Raw genomic sequence first — 22,076 nt, 5'->3', positions numbered from 1 at the left:
GAGGGGTACCTGTGATGTAGATCACTCTATAGACAGGCTGGGGGGGAGGGGAGGGGGAGAGGGGTACCTGTGATGTAGATCACTCTATAGACAGGCTGGGGGGGGAGGGGGTACCTGTGATGTAGATCACTCTATAGACAGGCTGGGGGGGAGGGGGAGAGGGGTACCTGTGATGTAGATCACTCTATAGACAGGCTGGGGGGGGAGGGGGAGGGGGTACCTGTGATGTAGATCACTCTATAGACAGGCTGGGGGAGGGGGGGGAGGGGGTACCTGTGATGTAGATCACTCTATAGACAGGCTGGGGGAGGGGGGGGAGAGGGGTACCTGTGATGTAGATCACTCTATAGACAGGCTGGGGGAGGGGGGGGAGGGGGAGAGGGGTACCTGTGATGTAGATCACTCTATAGACAGGCTGGGGGAGGGGGGAGAGGGGTACCTGTGATGTAGATCACTCTATAGACAGGCTGGGGGAGGGGGGGGGGGGGTACCTGTGATGTAGATCACTCTATAGACAGGCTGGGGGAGGGGAGAGGGGTACCTGTGATGTAGATCACTCTATAGACAGGCTGGGGGAGGGGGAGGGGGTACCTGTGATGTAGATCACTCTATAGACAGGCTGGGGGGGGGAGGGAGGGGGTACCTGTGATGTAGATCACTCTATAGACAGGCTGGGGGAGGGGGAGGGGAGGGGAGGGGAGAGGGGTACCTGTGATGTAGATCACTCTATAGACAGGCTGGGGGAGGGGGGGAGGGGGTACCTGTGATGTAGATCACTCTATAGACAGGCTGGGGGAGGGGGGAGGGGAGGGGGGTACCTGTGATGTAGATCACTCTATAGACAGGCTGGGGGAGGGGGGGAGAGGGGTACCTGTGATGTAGATCACTCTATAGACAGGCTGGGGGGGAGGGGAGGGGGTACCTGTGATGTAGATCACTCTATAGACAGGGGGGGGGGGGAGGGGGTACCTGTGATGTAGATCACTCTATAGACAGGCTGGGGGAGGGGAGGGGGTACCTGTGATGTAGATCACTCTATAGACAGGCTGGGGAGGGGAGGGGGGAGGGGGTACCTGTGATGTAGATCACTCTATAGACAGGCTGGGGGAGGGAGACAGGGGCTGTGGGATCACTCTATAGACAGGGGGGGGAGGGGGGAGGGGGTACCTGTGATGTAGATCACTCTATAGACAGGCTGGGGAGGGGAGGGGGGACCTGTGATGTAGATCACTCTATAGACAGGCTGGGGGAGGGGAGGGGACCTGTGATGTAGATCACTCTATAGACAGGCTGGGGGAGGGGGAGGGGGAGGGGACAGGCTGGGGGAGGGGGGGGGTACCTGTGATGTAGATCACTCTATAGACAGGCTGGGGGGAGGGGAGGGGGGTACCTGTGATGTAGATCTCTCTATAGACAGGCTGGGGGAGGGGAGGGGGAGGGGGTACCTGTGATGTAGATCACTCTATAGACAGGCTGGGGGAGGGAGGGGAGGGGGTACCTGTGATGTAGATCACTCTATAGACAGGCTGGGGGAGGGGAGGGGGTACCTGTGATGTAGATCACTCTATAGACAGGCTGGGGGAGGGGAGAGGGGTACCTGTGATGTAGATCACTCTATAGACAGGCTGGGGAGGGGGAGGGGGTACCTGTGATGTAGATCACTCTATAGACAGGCTGGGGGAGGGGAGGGGGTACCTGTGATGTAGATCACTCTATAGACAGGCTGGGGGGGAGGGGGAGAGGGGTACCTGTGATGTAGATCACTCTATAGACAGGCTGGGGGAGGGGAGGGGGTACCTGTGATGTAGATCACTCTATAGACAGGCTGGGGGGAGGGGAGGGGGTACCTGTGATGTAGATCACTCTATAGACAGGCTGGGGGGAGGGGGAGAGGGGTACCTGTGATGTAGATCACTCTATAGACAGGCTGGGGGAGGGGAGGGGAGGGGGAGGGGTACCTGTGATGTAGATCACTCTATAGACAGGCTGGGGGAGGGGAGGGGGTACCTGTGATGTAGATCACTCTATAGACAGGCTGGGGGGGGGGTACCTGTGATGTAGATCACTCTATAGACAGGCTGGGGGGGGGGGGGGGGTACCTGTGATGTAGATCACTCTATAGACAGGCTGGGGGAGGGGAGGGGGTACCTGTGATGTAGATCACTCTATAGACAGGCTGGGGGGGGGGGGGAGAGGGGTACCTGTGATGTAGATCACTCTATAGACAGGCTGGGGGGGGGGGGGGGGGGAGAGGGTACCTGTGATGTAGATCACTCTATAGACAGGCTGGGGGGGGAGGGGAGGGGAGGGGGGTACCTGTGATGTAGATCACTCTATAGACAGGCTGGGGGAGGGGAGGGGGTACCTGTGATGTAGATCACTCTATAGACAGGCTGGGGGGGGGGGAGGGGGTACCTGTGATGTAGATCACTCTATAGACAGGCTGGGGGGGAGGGGAGGGGGTACCTGTGATGTAGATCACTCTATAGACAGGCTGGGGGAGGGGGAGAGGGGTACCTGTGATGTAGATCACTCTATAGACAGGCTGGGGGAGGGGGAGGGGGTACCTGTGATGTAGATCACTCTATAGACAGGCTGGGGGGAGGGGAGGGGGGTACCTGTGATGTAGATCACTCTATAGACAGGCTGGGGGGGAGGGGAGGGGGTACCTGTGATGTAGATCACTCTATAGACAGGCTGGGGGAGGGGAGGGGGAGGGGGTACCTGTGATGTAGATCACTCTATAGACAGGCTGGGGGGAGGGGAGGGGGTACCTGTGATGTAGATCACTCTATAGACAGGCTGGGGGGGAGGGGGAGGGGGTACCTGTGATGTAGATCACTCTATAGACAGGCTGGGGGAGGGGAGGGGAGGGGGTACCTGTGATGTAGATCACTCTATAGACAGGCTGGGGAGGGGGAGGGGAGGGGGAGAGGGGTACCTGTGATGTAGATCACTCTATAGACAGGCTGGGGGGGGAGGGGGGAGGGGTACCTGTGATGTAGATCACTCTATAGACAGGCTGGGGGGAGGGAGGGGGTACCTGTGATGTAGATCACTCTATAGACAGGCTGGGGGAGGGGAGGGGGAGGGGGTACCTGTGATGTAGATCACTCTATAGACAGGCTGGGGGAGGGGAGGGGGGGGGGTACCTGTGATGTAGATCACTCTATAGACAGGCTGGGGGGGGGAGGGGTACCTGTGATGTAGATCACTCTATAGACAGGCTGGGGGAGGGGGAGGGGTACCTGTGATGTAGATCACTCTATAGACAGGCTGGGGAGGGGGGGGAGAGGGGTACCTGTGATGTAGATCACTCTATAGACAGGCTGGGGGAGGGGAGAGGGGGTACCTGTGATGTAGATCACTCTATAGACAGGCTGGGGGAGGGGGAGGGGGTACCTGTGATGTAGATCACTCTATAGACAGGCTGGGGGAGGGGGAGGGGAGGGGGTACCTGTGATGTAGATCACTCTATAGACAGGCTGGGGGGGGGAGGGAGGGGTACCTGTGATGTAGATCACTCTATAGACAGGCTGGGGGAGAGGGGGTACCTGTGATGTAGATCACTCTATAGACAGGCTGGGGGAGGGGGAGGGGGTACCTGTGATGTAGATCACTCTATAGACAGGCTGGGGGAGGGGGGAGAGGGGTACCTGTGATGTAGATCACTCTATAGACAGGCTGGGGGGGGGGGAGAGGGGTACCTGTGATGTAGATCACTCTATAGACAGGCTGGGGGAGGGGGAGGGGGTACCTGTGATGTAGATCACTCTATAGACAGGCTGGGGAGGGGAGGGGGTACCTGTGATGTAGATCACTCTATAGACAGGCTGGGGGAGGGGAGGGGGACACCTGTGATGTAGATCACTCTATAGACAGGCTGGGGGAGGGGGGGGAGGGGTACCTGTGATGTAGATCACTCTATAGACAGGCTGGGGGAGGGGGGGAGGGGGTACCTGTGATGTAGATCACTCTATAGACAGGCTGGGGGAGGGGAGGGGGAGGGAGGGGGTACCTGTGATGTAGATCACTCTATAGACAGGCTGGGGGAGGGGGAGGGGGTACCTGTGATGTAGATCACTCTATAGACAGGCTGGGGGGAGGGGGGAGGGGGTACCTGTGATGTAGATCACTCTATAGACAGGCTGGGGGGAGGGGGAGGGGAGACAGGCTGGGGGGGGGAGAGGGGGTACCTGTGATGTAGATCACTCTATAGACAGGCTGGGGGGGGGGGGGGGAGGGGGTACCTGTGATGTAGATCACTCTATAGACAGGCTGGGGGAGGGGGGGAGAGGGGTACCTGTGATGTAGATCACTCTATAGACAGGCTGGGGGAGGGGGGAGGGGGTACCTGTGATGTAGATCACTCTATAGACAGGCTGGGGGAGGGAGGGGAGGGGGTACCTGTGATGTAGATCACTCTATAGACAGGCTGGGGAGGGGGAGAGGGGTACCTGTGATGTAGATCACTCTATAGACAGGCTGGGGGGGGGAGGGGGAGGGGGTACCTGTGATGTAGATCACTCTATAGACAGGCTGGGGGAGGGGGGGGGAGGGGGTACCTGTGATGTAGATCACTCTATAGACAGGCTGGGGGAGGGGAGGGGGGTACCTGTGATGTAGATCACTCTATAGACAGGCTGGGGGAGGGGAGAGGGGTACCTGTGATGTAGATCACTCTATAGACAGGCTGGGGGGGGGGGGGGGGATGTAGATCACTCTATAGACAGGCTGGGGGGGGGAGGGGAGGGGGTACCTGTGATGTAGATCACTCTATAGACAGGCTGGGGGGGGAGGGGAGGGGGGAGAGGGGTACCTGTGATGTAGATCACTCTATAGACAGGCTGGGGGAGGGGGAGAGGGGTACCTGTGATGTAGATCACTCTATAGACAGGCTGGGGGGGGGAGGGGAGGGGGTACCTGTGATGTAGATCACTCTATAGACAGGCTGGGGGAGGGGGAGGGGGTACCTGTGATGTAGATCACTCTATAGACAGGCTGGGGGAGGGGGAGGGGGTACCTGTGATGTAGATCACTCTATAGACAGGCTGGGGGAGGGGAGGGGGAGAGGGGTACCTGTGATGTAGATCACTCTATAGACAGGCTGGGGGGGGAGGGGGAGGGGGTACCTGTGATGTAGATCACTCTATAGACAGGCTGGGGGAGGGGAGAGGGGTACCTGTGATGTAGATCACTCTATAGACAGGCTGGGGGAGGGGGGAGAGGGGTACCTGTGATGTAGATCACTCTATAGACAGGCTGGGGGAGGGGAGGGGGGTACCTGTGATGTAGATCACTCTATAGACAGGCTGGGGGGGGGAGGGGGGTACCTGTGATGTAGATCACTCTATAGACAGGCTGGGGGAGGGGGGGGAGGGAGGGGTACCTGTGATGTAGATCACTCTATAGACAGGCTGGGGGAGGGGAGGGTACCTGTGATGTAGATCACTCTATAGACAGGCTGGGGGAGGGGGGTACCTGTGATGTAGATCACTCTATAGACAGGCTGGGGAGGGGGAGAGGGGTACCTGTGATGTAGATCACTCTATAGACAGGCTGGGGGAGGGGAGGGGAGGGGAGGGGGGTACCTGTGATGTAGATCACTCTATAGACAGGCTGGGGAGGGGAGGGGGAGGGGAGGGGGTACCTGTGATGTAGATAGACAGGCTGGGGGAGGAGGGGGAGGGGTACCTGTGATGTAGATCACTCTATAGACAGGCTGGGGGAGGGGAGGGGAGGGGGTACCTGTGATGTAGATCACTCTATAGACAGGCTGGGGGAGGGGGGGGAGGGGAGGGGGGAGGGAGGGGTACCTGTGATGTAGATCACTCTATAGACAGGCTGGGGGGGGAGGGGAGGGGAGGGGGTACCTGTGATGTAGATCACTCTATAGACAGGCTGGGGGAGGGGGAGAGGGGTACCTGTGATGTAGATCACTCTATAGACAGGCTGGGGGAGGGGGGGGGGGGTACCTGTGATGTAGATCACTCTATAGACAGGCTGGGGGAGGGGAGGGGGTACCTGTGATGTAGATCACTCTATAGACAGGCTGGGGGAGGGGGGGGGAGGGGGTACCTGTGATGTAGATCACTCTATAGACAGGCTGGGGGAGGGGAGGGGGTACCTGTGATGTAGATCACTCAATAGACAGGCTGGGGGAGGGGGGGAGGGGGTACCTGTGATGTAGATCACTCTATAGACAGGCTGGGGGAGGGGAGGGGGAGAGGGGTACCTGTGATGTAGATCACTCTATAGACAGGCTGGGGAGGGGGAGGGGGTACCTGTGATGTAGATCACTCTATAGACAGGCTGGGGGAGGGGGGGAGAGGGGTACCTGTGATGTAGATCACTCTATAGACAGGCTGGGGGAGGGGGGGGGAGGGGTACCTGTGATGTAGATCACTCTATAGACAGGCTGGGGAGGGAGGGGAGAGGGGTACCTGTGATGTAGATCACTCTATAGACAGGCTGGGGGAGGGAGGGGGGGAGGGGGTACCTGTGATGTAGATCACTCTATAGACAGGCTGGGGGAGGGGAGGGGGTACCTGTGATGTAGATCACTCTATAGACAGGCTGGGGGGGGAGGGGGAGAGGGGTACCTGTGATGTAGATCACTCTATAGACAGGCTGGGGGAGGGGGGGGGGGGGGGGGGGAGGGGTACCTGTGATGTAGATCACTCTATAGACAGGCTGGGGGAGGGGAGGGGGTACCTGTGATGTAGATCACTCTATAGACAGGCTGGGGGAGGGGAGGGGGGGGGGTACCTGTGATGTAGATCACTCTATAGACAGGCTGGGGGAGGGGAGGGGAGGGGGGGGTACCTGTGATGTAGATCACTCTATAGACAGGCTGGGGGAGGGGAGGGGGGGGGAGAGGGGTACCTGTGATGTAGATCACTCTATAGACAGGCTGGGGGGAGGGGAGAGGGGGGGGATGGGAGGCTGGGGGGGGAGAGGGGTACCTGTGATGTAGATCACTCTATAGACAGGCTGGGGGAGGGGAGAGGGGTACCTGTGATGTAGATCACTCTATAGACAGGCTGGGGGAGGGGAGGGGAGGGGTACCTGTGATGTAGATCACTCTATAGACAGGCTGGGGGAGGGGGAGGGGACCTGTGATGTAGATCACTCTATAGACAGGCTGGGGGAGGGGGAGGGGGTACCTGTGATGTAGATCACTCTATAGACAGGCTGGGGGGGGGAGGGGGTACCTGTGATGTAGGGGCTGGGATCACTCTATAGAGGGGGAGGGGGAGGGGAGGGGGTACCTGTGATGTAGATCACTCTACCTGTGATGTGATGTAGATCACTCAATAGACAGGCTGGGGGGGGGAGGGGGGGGGGGGGGTACCTGTGATGTAGATCACTCTATAGACAGGCTGGGGGGAGGGGGGGTACCTGTGATGTAGATCACTCTATAGACAGGCTGGGGGAGGGGGAGAGGGGTACCTGTGATGTAGATCACTCTATAGACAGGCTGGGGGAGGGGAGAGGGGTACCTGTGATGTAGATCACTCTATAGACAGGCTGGGGGGGAGGGGAGGGGGTACCTGTGATGTAGATCACTCTATAGACAGGCTGGGGGAGGGGAGAGGGGGTACCTGTGATGTAGATCACTCTATAGACAGGCTGGGGGAGGGGAGGGGGTACCTGTGATGTAGATCACTCTATAGACAGGCTGGGGGAGGGGGGAGAGGGGTACCTGTGATGTAGATCACTCTATAGACAGGCTGGGGGGGGAGGGGGGGGAGGGGTACCTGTGATGTAGATCACTCTATAGACAGGCTGGGGGAGGGGAGGGGGTACCTGTGATGTAGATCACTCTATAGACAGGCTGGGGGAGGGGAGGGGGGGGGGTACCTGTGATGTAGATCACTCTATAGACAGGCTGGGGGGAGGGGGGGAGGGGGTACCTGTGATGTAGATCACTCTATAGACAGGCTGGGGAGGGGAGAGGGGGTACCTGTGATGTAGATCACTCTATAGACAGGCTGGGGGAGGGGAGGGGGTACCTGTGATGTAGATCACTCTATAGACAGGCTGGGGAGGGGGGAGGGGGTACCTGTGATGTAGATCACTCTATAGACAGGCTGGGGGGGGAGGGGAGAGGGGTACCTGTGATGTAGATCACTCTATAGACAGGCTGGGGGAGGGGGGGGGGGAGGGGTACCTGTGATGTAGATCACTCTATAGACAGGCTGGGGAGGGGGAGGGGGGTACCTGTGATGTAGATCACTCTATAGACAGGCTGGGGGGGGGGAGGGGGAGGGGTACCTGTGATGTAGATCACTCTATAGACAGGCTGGGGGAGGGGAGGGGGAGAGGGGTACCTGTGATGTAGATCACTCTATAGACAGGCTGGGGGGGGGAGGGGAGGGGGAGAGGGGACCTGTGATGTAGATCACTCTATAGACAGGCTGGGGGGGGGAGGGGGGTACCTGTGATGTAGATCACTCTATAGACAGGCTGGGGGAGGGGAGGGGGAGGGGGTACCTGTGATGTAGATCACTCTATAGACAGGCTGGGGGAGGGGAGGGAGGGGGGTACCTGTGATGTAGATCACTCTATAGACAGGCTGGGGGAGGGGAGGGGTACCTGTGATGTAGATCACTCTATAGACAGGCTGGGGGAGGGGAGGGGGGGGTACCTGTGATGTAGATCACTCTATAGACAGGCTGGGGGAGGGGGGGGAGGGGAGAGGGGTACCTGTGATGTAGATCACTCTATAGACAGGCTGGGGGGGGGAGGGGGAGGGGGAGGGGTACCTGTGATGTAGATCACTCTATAGACAGGCTGGGGAGGGGAGGAGAGGGGTACCTGTGATGTAGATCACTCTATAGACAGGCTGGGGGAGGGGGAGGGGGTACCTGTGATGTAGATCACTCTATAGACAGGCTGGGGGAGGGGGAGGGGGTACCTGTGATGTAGATCACTCTATAGACAGGCTGGGGGGGGGGAGGGGGAGAGGGGTACCTGTGATGTAGATCACTCTATAGACAGGCTGGGGGGGGAGGGGGGAGAGGGGTACCTGTGATGTAGATCACTCTATAGACAGGCTGGGGGAGAGGGGGAGGGGGTACCTGTGATGTAGATCACTCTATAGACAGGCTGGGGGAGGGGAGGGGGAGGGGGTACCTGTGATGTAGATCACTCTATAGACAGGCTGGGGGAGGGGAGGGGGTACCTGTGATGTAGATCACTCTATAGACAGGCTGGGGGAGGGGAGGGGGGGGGTACCTGTGATGTAGATCACTCTATAGACAGGCTGGGGGGGGGGGAGAGGGGTACCTGTGATGTAGATCATTCTATAGACAGGCTGGGGGGGGGAGAGGGGTACCTGTGATGTAGATCACTCTATAGACAGGCTGGGGGAGGGGGGGGGGACCTGTGATGTAGATCACTCTATAGACAGGCTGGGGAGGGGAGGGGGAGAGGGGTACCTGTGATGTAGATCACTCTATAGACAGGCTGGGGGGGGGGGGGGGGAGAGGGGTACCTGTGATGTAGATCACTCTATAGACAGGCTGGGGGGGGGGGGGGAGGGGAGAGGGGTACCTGTGATGTAGATCACTCTATAGACAGGCTGGGGGAGGGGGAGGGGGTACCTGTGATGTAGATCACTCTATAGACAGGCTGGGGGAGGGGGAGGGGTACCTGTGATGTAGATCACTCTATAGACAGGCTGGGGGAGAGGGAGGGGGTATCTGTGATGTAGATCACTCTATAGACAGGCTGGGGGAGGGGGGGGGAGGGGGTACCTGTGATGTAGATCACTCTATAGACAGGCTGGGGGAGGGGAGGGGGTACCTGTGATGTAGATCACTCTATAGACAGGCTGGGGAGGGGAGGGGGTACCTGTGATGTAGATCACTCTATAGACAGGCTGGGGGAGGGGGAGGGGGTACCTGTGATGTAGATCACTCTATAGACAGGCTGGGGGAGGGGAGGGGGAGGGGGTACCTGTGATGTAGATCACTCTATAGACAGGCTGGGGGAGGGGAGAGGGGTACCTGTGATGTAGATCACTCTATAGACAGGCTGGGGGAGGAGGGAGGGGGTACCTGTGATGTAGATCACTCTATAGACAGGCTGGGGGGGGAGGGGAGGGGGTACCTGTGATGTAGATCACTCTATAGACAGGCTGGGGAGGGGAGGGGAGAGGGGTACCTGTGATGTAGATCACTCTATAGACAGGCTGGGGGAGGGGGGGGGTACCTGTGATGTAGATCACTCTATAGACAGGCTGGGGAGGGGGGGGGGTACCTGTGATGTAGATCACTCTATAGACAGGCTGGGGGGGGGGGGAGGGGGTAACCTGTGATGTAGATCACTCTATAGACAGGCTGGGGGGGGAGGGGGAGGGGGTACCTGTGATGTAGATCACTCTATAGACAGGCTGGGGGAGGGGAGGGGAGGGGGTACCTGTGATGTAGATCACTCTATAGACAGGCTGGGGAGGGGAGGGGAGGGGAGGGGAGGGGTACCTGTGATGTAGATCACTCTATAGACAGGCTGGGGAAGGGAGGGGGGGAGAGGGGAGGGGGTACCTGTGATGTAGATCACTCTATAGACAGGCTGGGGGGGAGGGGAGGGGGTACCTGTGATGTAGATCACTCTATAGACAGGCTGGGGGAGGGGGAGAGGGGTACCTGTGATGTAGATCACTCTATAGACAGGCTGGGGGAGGGGAGAGGGGTACCTGTGATGTAGATCACTCTATAGACAGGCTGGGGAGGGGGGGGAGAGGGGTACCTGTGATGTAGATCACTCTATAGACAGGCTGGGGGGAGGGGAGAGGGGTACCTGTGATGTAGATCACTCTATAGACAGGCTGGGGGAGGGGGGGGAGGGGTACCTGTGATGTAGATCACTCTATAGACAGGCTGGGGGGGGGAGGGGGAGGGGGTACCTGTGATGTAGATCACTCTATAGACAGGCTGGGGGGGAGGGGGAGGGGGTACCTGTGATGTAGATCACTCTATAGACAGGCTGGGGGAGGGGGGGGGGGTACCTGTGATGTAGATCACTCTATAGACAGGCTGGGGGGAGGGGAGGGGGTACCTGTGATGTAGATCACTCTATAGACAGGCTGGGGGGGGAGGGGGGGGAGGGGGTACCTGTGATGTAGATCACTCTATAGACAGGCTGGGGGAGGGGAGGGGGTACCTGTGATGTAGATCACTCTATAGACAGGCTGGGGAGGGAGGGGAGGGGTACCTGTGATGTAGATCACTCTATAGACAGGCTGGGGGGAGGGGGGGGAGGGGGTACCTGTGATGTAGATCACTCTATAGACAGGCTGGGGGGGGAGGGGAGAGGGGTACCTGTGATGTAGATCACTCTATAGACAGGCTGGGGGAGGGGAGAGGGGTACCTGTGATGTAGATCACTCTATAGACAGGCTGGGGGGGGGGAGGGGGTACCTGTGATGTAGATCACTCTATAGACAGGCTGGGGAGGGGGAGGGGGTACCTGTGATGTAGATCACTCTATAGACAGGCTGGGGGAGGGGAGAGGGGTACCTGTGATGTAGATCACTCTATAGACAGGCTGGGGGAGGGGAGGGGGTACCTGTGATGTAGATCACTCTATAGACAGGCTGGGGGAGGGGGACCTGTGATGTAGGGGGGGGGGGGTACCTGTGATGTAGATCACTCTATAGACAGGCTGGGGGAGGGGAGAGGGTACCTGTGATGTAGATCACTCTATAGACAGGCTGGGGGAGGGGGAGGGAGGGGGTACCTGTGATGTAGATCACTCTATAGACAGGCTGGGGAGGGGAGGGGGAGGGAGGGGGTACCTGTGATGTAGATCACTCTATAGACAGGCTGGGGGAGGGGAGGGGGTACCTGTGATGTAGATCACTCTATAGACAGGCTGGGGGAGGGGGGGGGAGGGGGTACCTGTGATGTAGATCACTCTATAGACAGGCTGGGGGGGGAGGGGGAGGGAGGGGTACCTGTGATGTAGATCACTCTATAGACAGGCTGGGGGAGGGGAGAGGGGTACCTGTGATGTAGATCACTCTATAGACAGGCTGGGGGGGAGGGGAGGGGGTACCTGTGATGTAGATCACTCTATAGACAGGCTGGGGAGGGGGGAGGGAGGGGTACCTGTGATGTAGATCACTCTATAGACAGGCTGGGGGAGGGGGGGGAGGGGGTACCTGTGATGTAGATCACTCTATAGACAGGCTGGGGGAGGGGAGGGGGTACCTGTGATGTAGATCACTCTATAGACAGGCTGGGGGGGGGGGGGGAGGGGGTACCTGTGATGTAGATCACTCTATAGACAGGCTGGGGGAGGGAGGGGAGAGGGGTACCTGTGATGTAGATCACTCTATAGACAGGCTGGGGGGAGGGGAGAGGGGTACCTGTGATGTAGATCACTCTATAGACAGGCTGGGGGGAGGAGGGGGGAGAGGGGTACCTGTGATGTAGATCACTCTATAGACAGGCTGGGGGGAGGGGGAGGGGGGGGGTACCTGTGATGTAGATCACTCTATAGACAGGCTGGGGGGGGAGGGGGAGAGGGAGGGGAGAGGGGTACCTGTGATGTAGATCACTCTATAGACAGGCTGGGGGAGGGGAGAGGGGTACCTGTGATGTAGATCACTCTATAGACAGGCTGGGGGAGGGGAGAGGGGTACCTGTGATGTAGATCACTCTATAGACAGGCTGGGGGAGGGAGGGGGTACCTGTGATGTAGATCACTCTATAGACAGGCTGGGGGAGGGGAGGGGGTACCTGTGATGTAGATCACTCTATAGACAGGCTGGGGGAGGGGGACCTGTGATGTAGATCACTCTATAGGGGGGTACCTGTGATGTAGATCACTCTATAGACAGGCTGGGGGAGGGGGAGAGGGGGTACCTGTGATGTAGATCACTCTATAGACAGGCTGGGGGGGGGGGGTACCTGTGATGTAGATCACTCTATAGACAGGCTGGGGGAGGGGGGGGGTACCTGTGATGTAGATCACTCTATAGACAGGCTGGGGGTGGGATCACTCTATAGAGGCTGGGGGGGAGGGGGTACCTGTGATGTAGATCACTCTATAGACAGGCTGGGGAGGGGAGGGGGAGGGGGGGTACCTGTGATGTAGATCACTCTATAGACTGGGGGAGGGGGTACCTGTGATGTAGATCACTCTATAGACAGGCTGGGGGAGGGGGGAGGGGTACCTGTGATGTAGATCACTCTATAGACAGGCTAGGGGGGAGGGGGAGGAGGGAGGGGGGGGCCTGTGATGTAGATCACTCTATAGACAGGCTGGGGGAGGGGGGGGAGAGGGGTACCTGTGATGTAGATCACTCTATAGACAGGCTGGGGGAGGGAGGGGAGAGGGGTACCTGTGATGTAGATCACTCTATAGACAGGCTGGGGGAGGGGAGGGGAGGGGAGGGGAGAGGGGGGTAGATCACTCTATAGACAGGCTGGGGGGAGGGGGTACCTGTGATGTAGATCACTCTATAGACAGGCTGGGGGGGAGAGGGAGGAGAGGGGTACCTGTGATGTAGATCACTCTATAGACAGGCTGGGGGAGGGGGAGGGGACCTGTGATGTAGGGGGTACCTGTGATGTAGATCACTCTATAGACAGGCTGGGGGAGGGGAGGGGTACCTGTGATGTAGATCAGAGACAGGCTGGGGGGAGGGGAGGGGGGTACCTGTGATGTAGATCACTCTATAGACAGGCTGGGGGAGGGGAGGGGTACCTGTGATGTAGATCACTCTATAGACAGGCTGGGGGAGGGGGGAGGGGGTACCTGTGATGTAGATCACTCTATAGACAGGCTGGGGGGAGGGGGAGGGGGTACCTGTGATGTAGATCACTCTATAGACAGGCTGGGGGACAGGCTAGACAGGGGGGGAGGGGAGAGGGGTACCTGTGATGTAGATCACTCTATAGACAGGCTGGGGAGGGGAGGGGAGAGGGGGGGTACCTGTGATGTAGATCACTCTATAGACAGGCTGGGGAGGGGAGGGGGAGGGGGGAGGGGTACCTGTGATGTAGATCACTCTATAGACAGGCTGGGGGGGGGGTACCTGTGATGTAGATCACTCTATAGACAGGCTGGGGGGGGAGGGGGAGGGGAGGGGGAGAGGGAGGGGTACCTGTGATGTAGATCACTCTATAGACAGGCTGGGGGGAGGGGGAGAGGGGTACCTGTGATGTAGATCACTCTATAGACAGGCTGGGGGAGGGGAGGGGAGAGGGGTACCTGTGATGTAGATCACTCTATAGACAGGCTGGGGGAGGGGAGGGGGAGGGGTACCTGTGATGTAGATCACTCTATAGACAGGCTGGGGGAGGGGGAGAGGGGTACCTGTGATGTAGATCACTCTATAGACAGGCTGGGGGAGGGGAGGGGGGTACCTGTGATGTAGATCACTCTATAGACAGGCTGGGGGGGGGAGGGGAGGGGGTACCTGTGATGTAGATCACTCAATAGACAGGCTGGGGAGGGGAGGGGGAGGGGGAGGGGGTACCTGTGATGTAGATCACTCTATAGACAGGCTGGGGGAGGGGAGGGGAGAGGGGTACCTGTGATGTAGATCACTCTATAGACAGGCTGGGGGAGGGGGGAGAGGGGTACCTGTGATGTAGATCACTCTATAGACAGGCTGGGGGGGAGGGGGAGAGGGGTACCTGTGATGTAGATCACTCAATAGACAGGCTGGGGGAGGGGGGGAGAGGGGTACCTGTGATGTAGATCACTCTATAGACAGGCTGGGGGGGGGGGGGGAGAGGGGTACCTGTGATGTAGATCACTCTATAGACAGGCTGGGGGAGGGGGGGTACCTGTGATGTAGATCACTCTATAGACAGGCTGGGGGAGGGGAGGGGGTACCTGTGATGTAGATCACTCTATAGACAGGCTGGGGGAGGGGAGAGGGGTACCTGTGATGTAGATCACTCTATAGACAGGCTGGGGAGGGGAGGGGAGGGGGTACCTGTGATGTAGATCACTCTATAGACAGGCTGGGGGGGGGAGAGGGGTACCTGTGATGTAGATCACTCAATAGACAGGCTGGGGGAGGGGAGGGGGGGGGAGGGGGTACCTGTGATGTAGATCACTCTATAGACAGGCTGGGGGAGGGGGGGTACCTGTGATGTAGATCACTCTATAGACAGGCTGGGGGGGGAGGGGGGGTACCTGTGATGTAGATCACTCTATAGACAGGCTGGGGAGGAGGGGGAGGGGTACCTGTGATGTAGATCACTCTATAGACAGGCTGGGGAGGGGGGGAGAGGGGTACCTGTGATGTAGATCACTCTATAGACAGGCTGGGGAGGGGAGGGGGGAGGGGTACCTGTGATGTAGATCACTCTATAGACAGGCTGGGGGAGGGGGGGGGGGTTACCTGTGATGTAGATCACTCTATAGACAGGCTGGGGGAGGGGAGGGGGAGGGGTACCTGTGATGTAGATCACTCAATAGACAGGCTGGGGGAGGGGGAGAGGGGTACCTGTGATGTAGATCACTCAATAGACAGGCTGGGGGAGGGGAGGGGGGTACCTGTGATGTAGATCACTCAATAGACAGGCTGGGGGAGGGGAGGGGGAGAGGGGTACCTGTGATGTAGATCACTCTATAGACAGGCTGGGGGGGGGGAGGGAGGGGAGAGGGGTACCTGTGATGTAGATCACTCTATAGACAGGCTGGGGGAGGGGGAGGGGGTACCTGTGATGTAGATCACTCTATAGACAGGCTGGGGGAGGGGAGGGGTACCTGTGATGTAGATCACTCTATAGACAGGCTGGGGGAGGGGAGGGGGTACCTGTGATGTAGATCACTCTATAGACAGGCTGGGGGAGGGGAGGGGAGTACCTGTGATGTAGATCACTCTATAGACAGGCTGGGGGGGAGGGGAGAGGGGTACCTGTGATGTAGATCACTCAATAGACAGGCTGGGGAGGGGAGGGGGGAGGGGGTACCTGTGATGTAGATCACTCTATAGACAGGCTGGGGGAGGGGGGTACCTGTGATGTAGATCACTCTATAGACAGGCTGGGGGAGGGGGGGTACCTGTGATGTAGATCACTCTATAGACAGGCTGGGGAGGGGGGGGGGGGGTACCTGTGATGTAGATCACTCTATAGACAGGCTGGGGGAGGGGGAGGGGAGAGGGGTACCTGTGATGTAGATCACTCTATAGACAGGCTGGGGAGGGGGAGAGGGGTACCTGTGATGTAGATCACTCTATAGACAGGCTGGGGGGGAGGGGGAGAGGGGTACCTGTGATGTAGATCACTCTATAGACAGGCTGGGGAGGGGGGGGGGGTACCTGTGATGTAGATCACTCAATAGACAGGCTGGGGGAGGGGAGGGGGAGAGGGGTACCTGTGATGTAGATCACTCAATAGACAGGCTGGGGGAGGGGGGAGAGGGGTACCTGTGATGTAGATCACTCAATAGACAGGCTGGGGGAGGGGAGGGGGTACCTGTGATGTAGATCACTCAATAGACAGGCTGGGGGAGGGGAGGGGAGAGGGGTACCTGTGATGTAGATCACTCTATAGACAGGCTGGGGGAGGGGAGAGGGAGGGGAGAGGGGTACCTGTGATGTAGATCACTCTATAGACAGGCTGGGGAGGGAGGGGGAGAGGGGTACCTGTGATGTAGATCACTCTATAGACAGGCTGGGGGAGGGGGAGGGGGTACCTGTGATGTAGATCACTCTATAGACAGGCTGGGGGGGGGGAGGGGGTACCTGTGATGTAGATCACTCTATAGACAGGCTGGGGGAGGGGAGGGGGTACCTGTGATGTAGATCACTCTATAGACAGGCTGGGGGGGAGGGGAGAGGGGTACCTGTGATGTAGATCACTCTATAGACAGGCTGGGGGAGGGGAGAGGGGTACCTGTGATGTAGATCACTCTATAGACAGGCTGGGGGAGGGGAGAGGGGTACCTGTGATGTAGATCACTCTATAGACAGGCTGGGGGGGGGGGGGGGTACCTGTGATGTAGATCACTCTATAGACAGGCTGGGGGAGGGGAGGTGGGTACCTGTGTAGATGATCAGACAAGGCAGAGAGACCAGGAGCTCCAGTCCCAGAATCCCTAGCAGCAGATAAACAGGAAGATGATCAACCTCTGGCAGACCAGCTGACATGACCACCAACACCGCCGTATTCCCTGTTCACCACACACACACACACACACACACACACACACACACACACACACACACACACACACACACACACACACACACACACACACACACACAAATTATTTAACTAGTCATTTAAGAACTGATTCTTATTGACAACGACGGCCTTCCCCCCGGGCAACGACGGCCTCCCCCGGCCAAACCCAGACAACGACGGCCTCCCCCCGGCCAAACCCAGACAACGACGGCCTTCCCCCCGGGCAACGACGGCCCCCCCCGGCCAAACCCAGACAACGACGGCCTTCCCCCGGCCAAACCCAGACAACGACGGCCTTCCCCCGGACAACGACGCCCCCGGCCAAACCCGGACGACGACGGCCTTCCCCAACCGGCCAAACCCGGACGACGACGGCCTTCCCCCCGGCCAACGACGGCCTTCCCCCCGGCCAAACCCGGACGACGACGGCCTCCCCCGGCCAAACCCAGACAACGACGTCCTTCCCCCGGCCAACGACGGCCTTCCCCCCGGCCAAACCCGGACGACGATGGGCCAATTGTGCTCCGCCCTATGGGACTCCTTACCACGGTCGGATGTGATACAGCCTGGATTCGAACCGAGGACTGTAGTGATGCCTATTGCACTGAGATGCAGGTGTACCTGCAGAGTGGATGAGGAAGGGCAGGTGTTTCAGGGTGCGGTTGTCTCTGTAGAAACGCAGGTATCCTCTGCTCCTCACTCGGCTGTGGTGATGCTGAACACACACACCAAACAACAACACACACAGCCACACAAACACCTTCCCAATCACCACCACACTCTGCCCCCGAACATTACCCAACACACGGACACACTCCTCCCGGCCAACCTCCAACACACACACTATGGCAACACACACACTCAGAGACACATACACCACCTGGGGACACAGAGAGAACACCTGTCAGACAGAGACACCACCTGGGGACACAGAGAGAACACCTGTCAGACAGAGACACACACACCACCTGGGGACACAGAGAGAACACCTGTCAGACAGAGACACCACCTGGGGACACAGAGAGAACACCTGTCAGACAGAGACACACACACCACCTGGGGACACAGAGAGAACACCTGTCAGACAGAGACACCACCTGGGGACACAGAGAGAACACCTGTCAGACAGAGACACTACCTGGGGACACAGAGAGAACACCTGTCAGACAGAGAAACACACACCACCTGGGGACACAGAGAGAACACCTGTCAGACACCTGGGGACACAGAGACACCACCTGGGGACACAGAGAGAACACCTGTCAGTCAGAGACACCACCTGGGGACACAGAGAGAACACCTGTCAGACAGAGACACACACACCACCTGGGGACACAGAGAGAACACCTGTCAGACAGAGACACCACCTGGGGACACAGAGAGAACACCTGTCAGACAGAGACAGAGACACCACCTGGGGACACAGAGAGAACACCTGGGGACACAGAGAGTGTCAGACAGAGACACCACCTGGGGACACAGAGAGAACACCTGTCAGACAGAGACAGAGACACCACCTGGGGACACAGAGAGAACACCTGTCAGACAGAGACACCACCTGGGGACACAGAGAGAACACCTGTGTGTGTCTTTACACTACAACAGGGATGTGTGTGTCTGTACACTACAACAGGGATGTGTGTGTGTCTTTACACTACAACAGGGATGTGTGTGTCTGTACACTACAACAGGGATGTGTGTGTGTCTGTACACTACAACAGGGATGTGTGTGTCTGTACACTACAACAGGGATGTGTGTGTGTCTGTACACTACAACAGGGGTGTGTATGTGTCTTCACACTACAACAGGGATGTGTGTGTCTTTACACTACAACAGGGATGTGTGTGTGTCTGTACACTACAACAGGGATGTGTGTGTGTCTTTACACTACAACAGGGATGTGTGTGTGTCTTTACACTACAACAGGGATGTGTGTGTGTCTTTAAACTACAACAGGGATGTGTGTGTCTGTACACTACAACAGGGATGTGTCTTTACACTACAACAGGGATGTGTGTGTGTCTGTACACTACAACAGGGATGTGTGTGTGTCTGTACACTACAACAGGGATGTGTGTGTGTCTGTACACTACAACAGGGATGTGTGTGTCTGTACACTACAACAGGGATGTGTGTGTGTCTGTACACTACAACAGGGATGTGTGTGTGTCTGTACACTACAACAGGGATGTGTGTGTGTCTTTACACTACAACAGGGATGTGTGTGTCTGTACACTACAACAGGGATGTGTGTGTGTCTTTACACTACAACAGGGATGTGTGTGTGTCTTTACACTACAACAGGGATGTGTGTGTCTGTACACTACAACAGGGATGTGTGTGTCTGTACACTACAACAGGGGTATGTGTGTGTCTTTACACTACAACAGGGATGTGTGTCTGTACACTACAACAGGGATGTGTGTCTGTACACTACAACAGGGATGTGTGTGTGTCTTTACACTACAACAGGGATGTGTGTGTGTCTTTACACTACAACAGGGATGTGTGTGTGTCTTTACACTACAACAGGGATGTGTGTGTGTCTTTACACTACAACAGGGATGTGTGTGTCTTTACACTACAACAGGGATGTGTGTGTGTCTTCACATACAACAGGGATGTGTGTCTGTACACTACAACTGTCTGCACACTACAACAGGGAGTGTCCGTCCACTCAACAGGGTGTCTCACTACAACAGGTGTGAGACACATCTACAGTGATGAACTGACCTGCAACTACAACAGGGATGTGTGTGACACTACACAGGGATGTGTGTGTCACACACTACAACACACTACAACAGGGATGTGTGTCTTTACACTACAACAGGTGTGTGTCTTTACACACAACAGTGTGTGTGTCTTACACTACAACAGGGATGTGTGTCTTTGTACAACAGGGATGTGTGTGTCTTTACACTACAACACACACACACTACAACAGGGATGTGTGTGCTTTACACTACAACAGGGATGTGTGTCTGTACACTACAAGAATGGACTCTTGTGAAATCTTACACTACAAAGGGATGTGTGTCTGTACACTACTTGTAAATGTCTGAATACAACAGGTGTGTGTCTGACCTCAACAGTGAAATGCTGAATACAACAGTGTGTGTAGACCTCACAGTGAAATGCTGAATACAACAGGTGTAGTAGACCTCACAGTGAAATGCTGAATACAACAGGTGTACAGACCTGCAGCAGAAAGCAGGATACAGGACAGGTGTAGTAGACCTCACAGTGAAATCCTGAATACAACAGGTGTAGTAGACCGGTTCCACAGTGATATGCTGAATACACAGGTGTAGTAGACATCTACTGATGAACTGACCTGCAACACACACACACACAGTGAAACACACACACACACAACACATAGACCTCACAGTGAAATGCTGAATACAACACACACAGTAGACCTCACAGTGAAACACTGAACACAACACACACACAGACCTCACAGTGAAATGCATGTTAAACTCAAGAATGGTGTATTTAGACCTTACAGTGAAATGCTGAATACAAAGGTGTAGTAGACCTCACAGTGAAATGCTGAATACAACAGGTTTGTCACAAACAGGTGTAGTAGACCTCACAGTGAAATGCTGAATACAACAGGTGTAGTAGACCTCACAGTGAAATGCTGAATACAACAGGTGTAGTAGACCTCACAGTGAAATGCTGAATACAACAGTGTAGTAGACCTTACAGTGAAATGCTGAATACAACAGGTGTAGTAGACCTCACAGTGAAATGCTGAATACAACAGGTGTAGTAGACCTCACAGTGAAATGCTGAATACAACAGGTGTAGTAGACCTCACAGTGAAATGCTGAATACAACAGGTGTAGTAGACCTCACAGTGAAATGCTGAATACAACAGGTGTAGTAGACCTCACAGTGAAATGCTGAATACAACAGGTGTAGTAGACCTCACAGTGAAATGCTGAATACAACAGGTGTAGTAGACCTCACAGTGAAATGCTGAATACAACAGATAGACCTCACAGTGAAATGCTGAATACAACAGGTGTAGTAGACCTCACAGTGAAATGCTGAATACAACAGGTGTAGTAGACCTCACAGTGAAATGCTGAATACAACAGGTGTAGTAGACCTCACAGTGAAATGCTGAATACAACAGGTGTAGTAGACCTCACAGTGAAATGCTGAATACAACAGGTGTAGTAGACCTTACAGTGAAATGCTGAATACAACAGGTGTAGTAGACCTCACAGTGAAATGCTGAATACAACAGGTGTAGTAGACCACACAGTGAAATGCTGAATACAACAGGTGTAGTAGACCTCACAGTGAAATGCTGAATACAACAGGTGTAGTAGACCTCACAGTGAAATGCTGAATACAACAGGTGTAGTAGACCTCACAGTGAAATGCTGAATACAACAGGTGTAGTAGACCTCACAGTGAAATGCTGAATACAACAGGTGTAGTAGACCTCACAGTGAAATGCTGAATACAACAGGTGTAGTAGACCTCACAGTGAAATGCTGAATACAACAGGTGTAGTAGACCTCACAGTGAAATGCTGAATACAACAGGTGTAGTAGACCTCACAGTGAAATGCTGAATACAACAGGTGTAGTAGACCTCACAGTGAAATGCTGAATACAACAGGTGTAGTAGACCTCACAGTGAAATGCTGAATACAACAGGTGTAGTAGACCTCACAGTGAAATGCTGAATACAACAGGTGTAGTAGACCTCACAGTGAAATGCTGAATACAACAGGTGTAGTAGACCTCACAGTGAAATGCTGAATACAACAGGTGTAGTAGACCTCACAGTGAAATGCTGAATACAACAGGTGTAGTAGACCTCACAGTGAAATGCTGAATACAACAGGTGTAGTAGACCTTACAGTGAAATGCTGAATACAACAGGTG

The 22,076-nt window shown here is 56.5% G+C and overlaps 1 protein-coding gene across 1 annotated transcript in view; it reads right to left on the bottom strand.

Moving 5' to 3' along the window:
• Positions 1-17,881, bottom strand: part of LOC124021212 (transmembrane protein 192-like) — a 49,539-nt gene extending 31,658 nt beyond the window's left edge. The window contains exons 1-2 of the mRNA XM_046336560.1: positions 17,784-17,881; positions 17,020-17,148 (exon numbers count right to left, since the gene is read on the bottom strand). Of these exons, the coding sequence (XP_046192516.1) occupies positions 17,020-17,125 (106 nt within the window). The 5' untranslated portion in view covers positions 17,126-17,148; positions 17,784-17,881. The remainder of the gene's footprint in view (positions 1-17,019; positions 17,149-17,783) is intronic.
• Positions 17,882-22,076: the final 4,195 nt, after the last annotated feature.

The sequence above is a fragment of the Oncorhynchus gorbuscha genome, unplaced genomic scaffold (assembly GCF_021184085.1).
Source record: "Oncorhynchus gorbuscha isolate QuinsamMale2020 ecotype Even-year unplaced genomic scaffold, OgorEven_v1.0 Un_scaffold_1091, whole genome shotgun sequence".
NCBI classification, from domain to species: Eukaryota; Metazoa; Chordata; class Actinopteri; order Salmoniformes; family Salmonidae; genus Oncorhynchus; species Oncorhynchus gorbuscha.
This window is presented reverse-complemented; position numbering and strand designations above follow the sequence as displayed.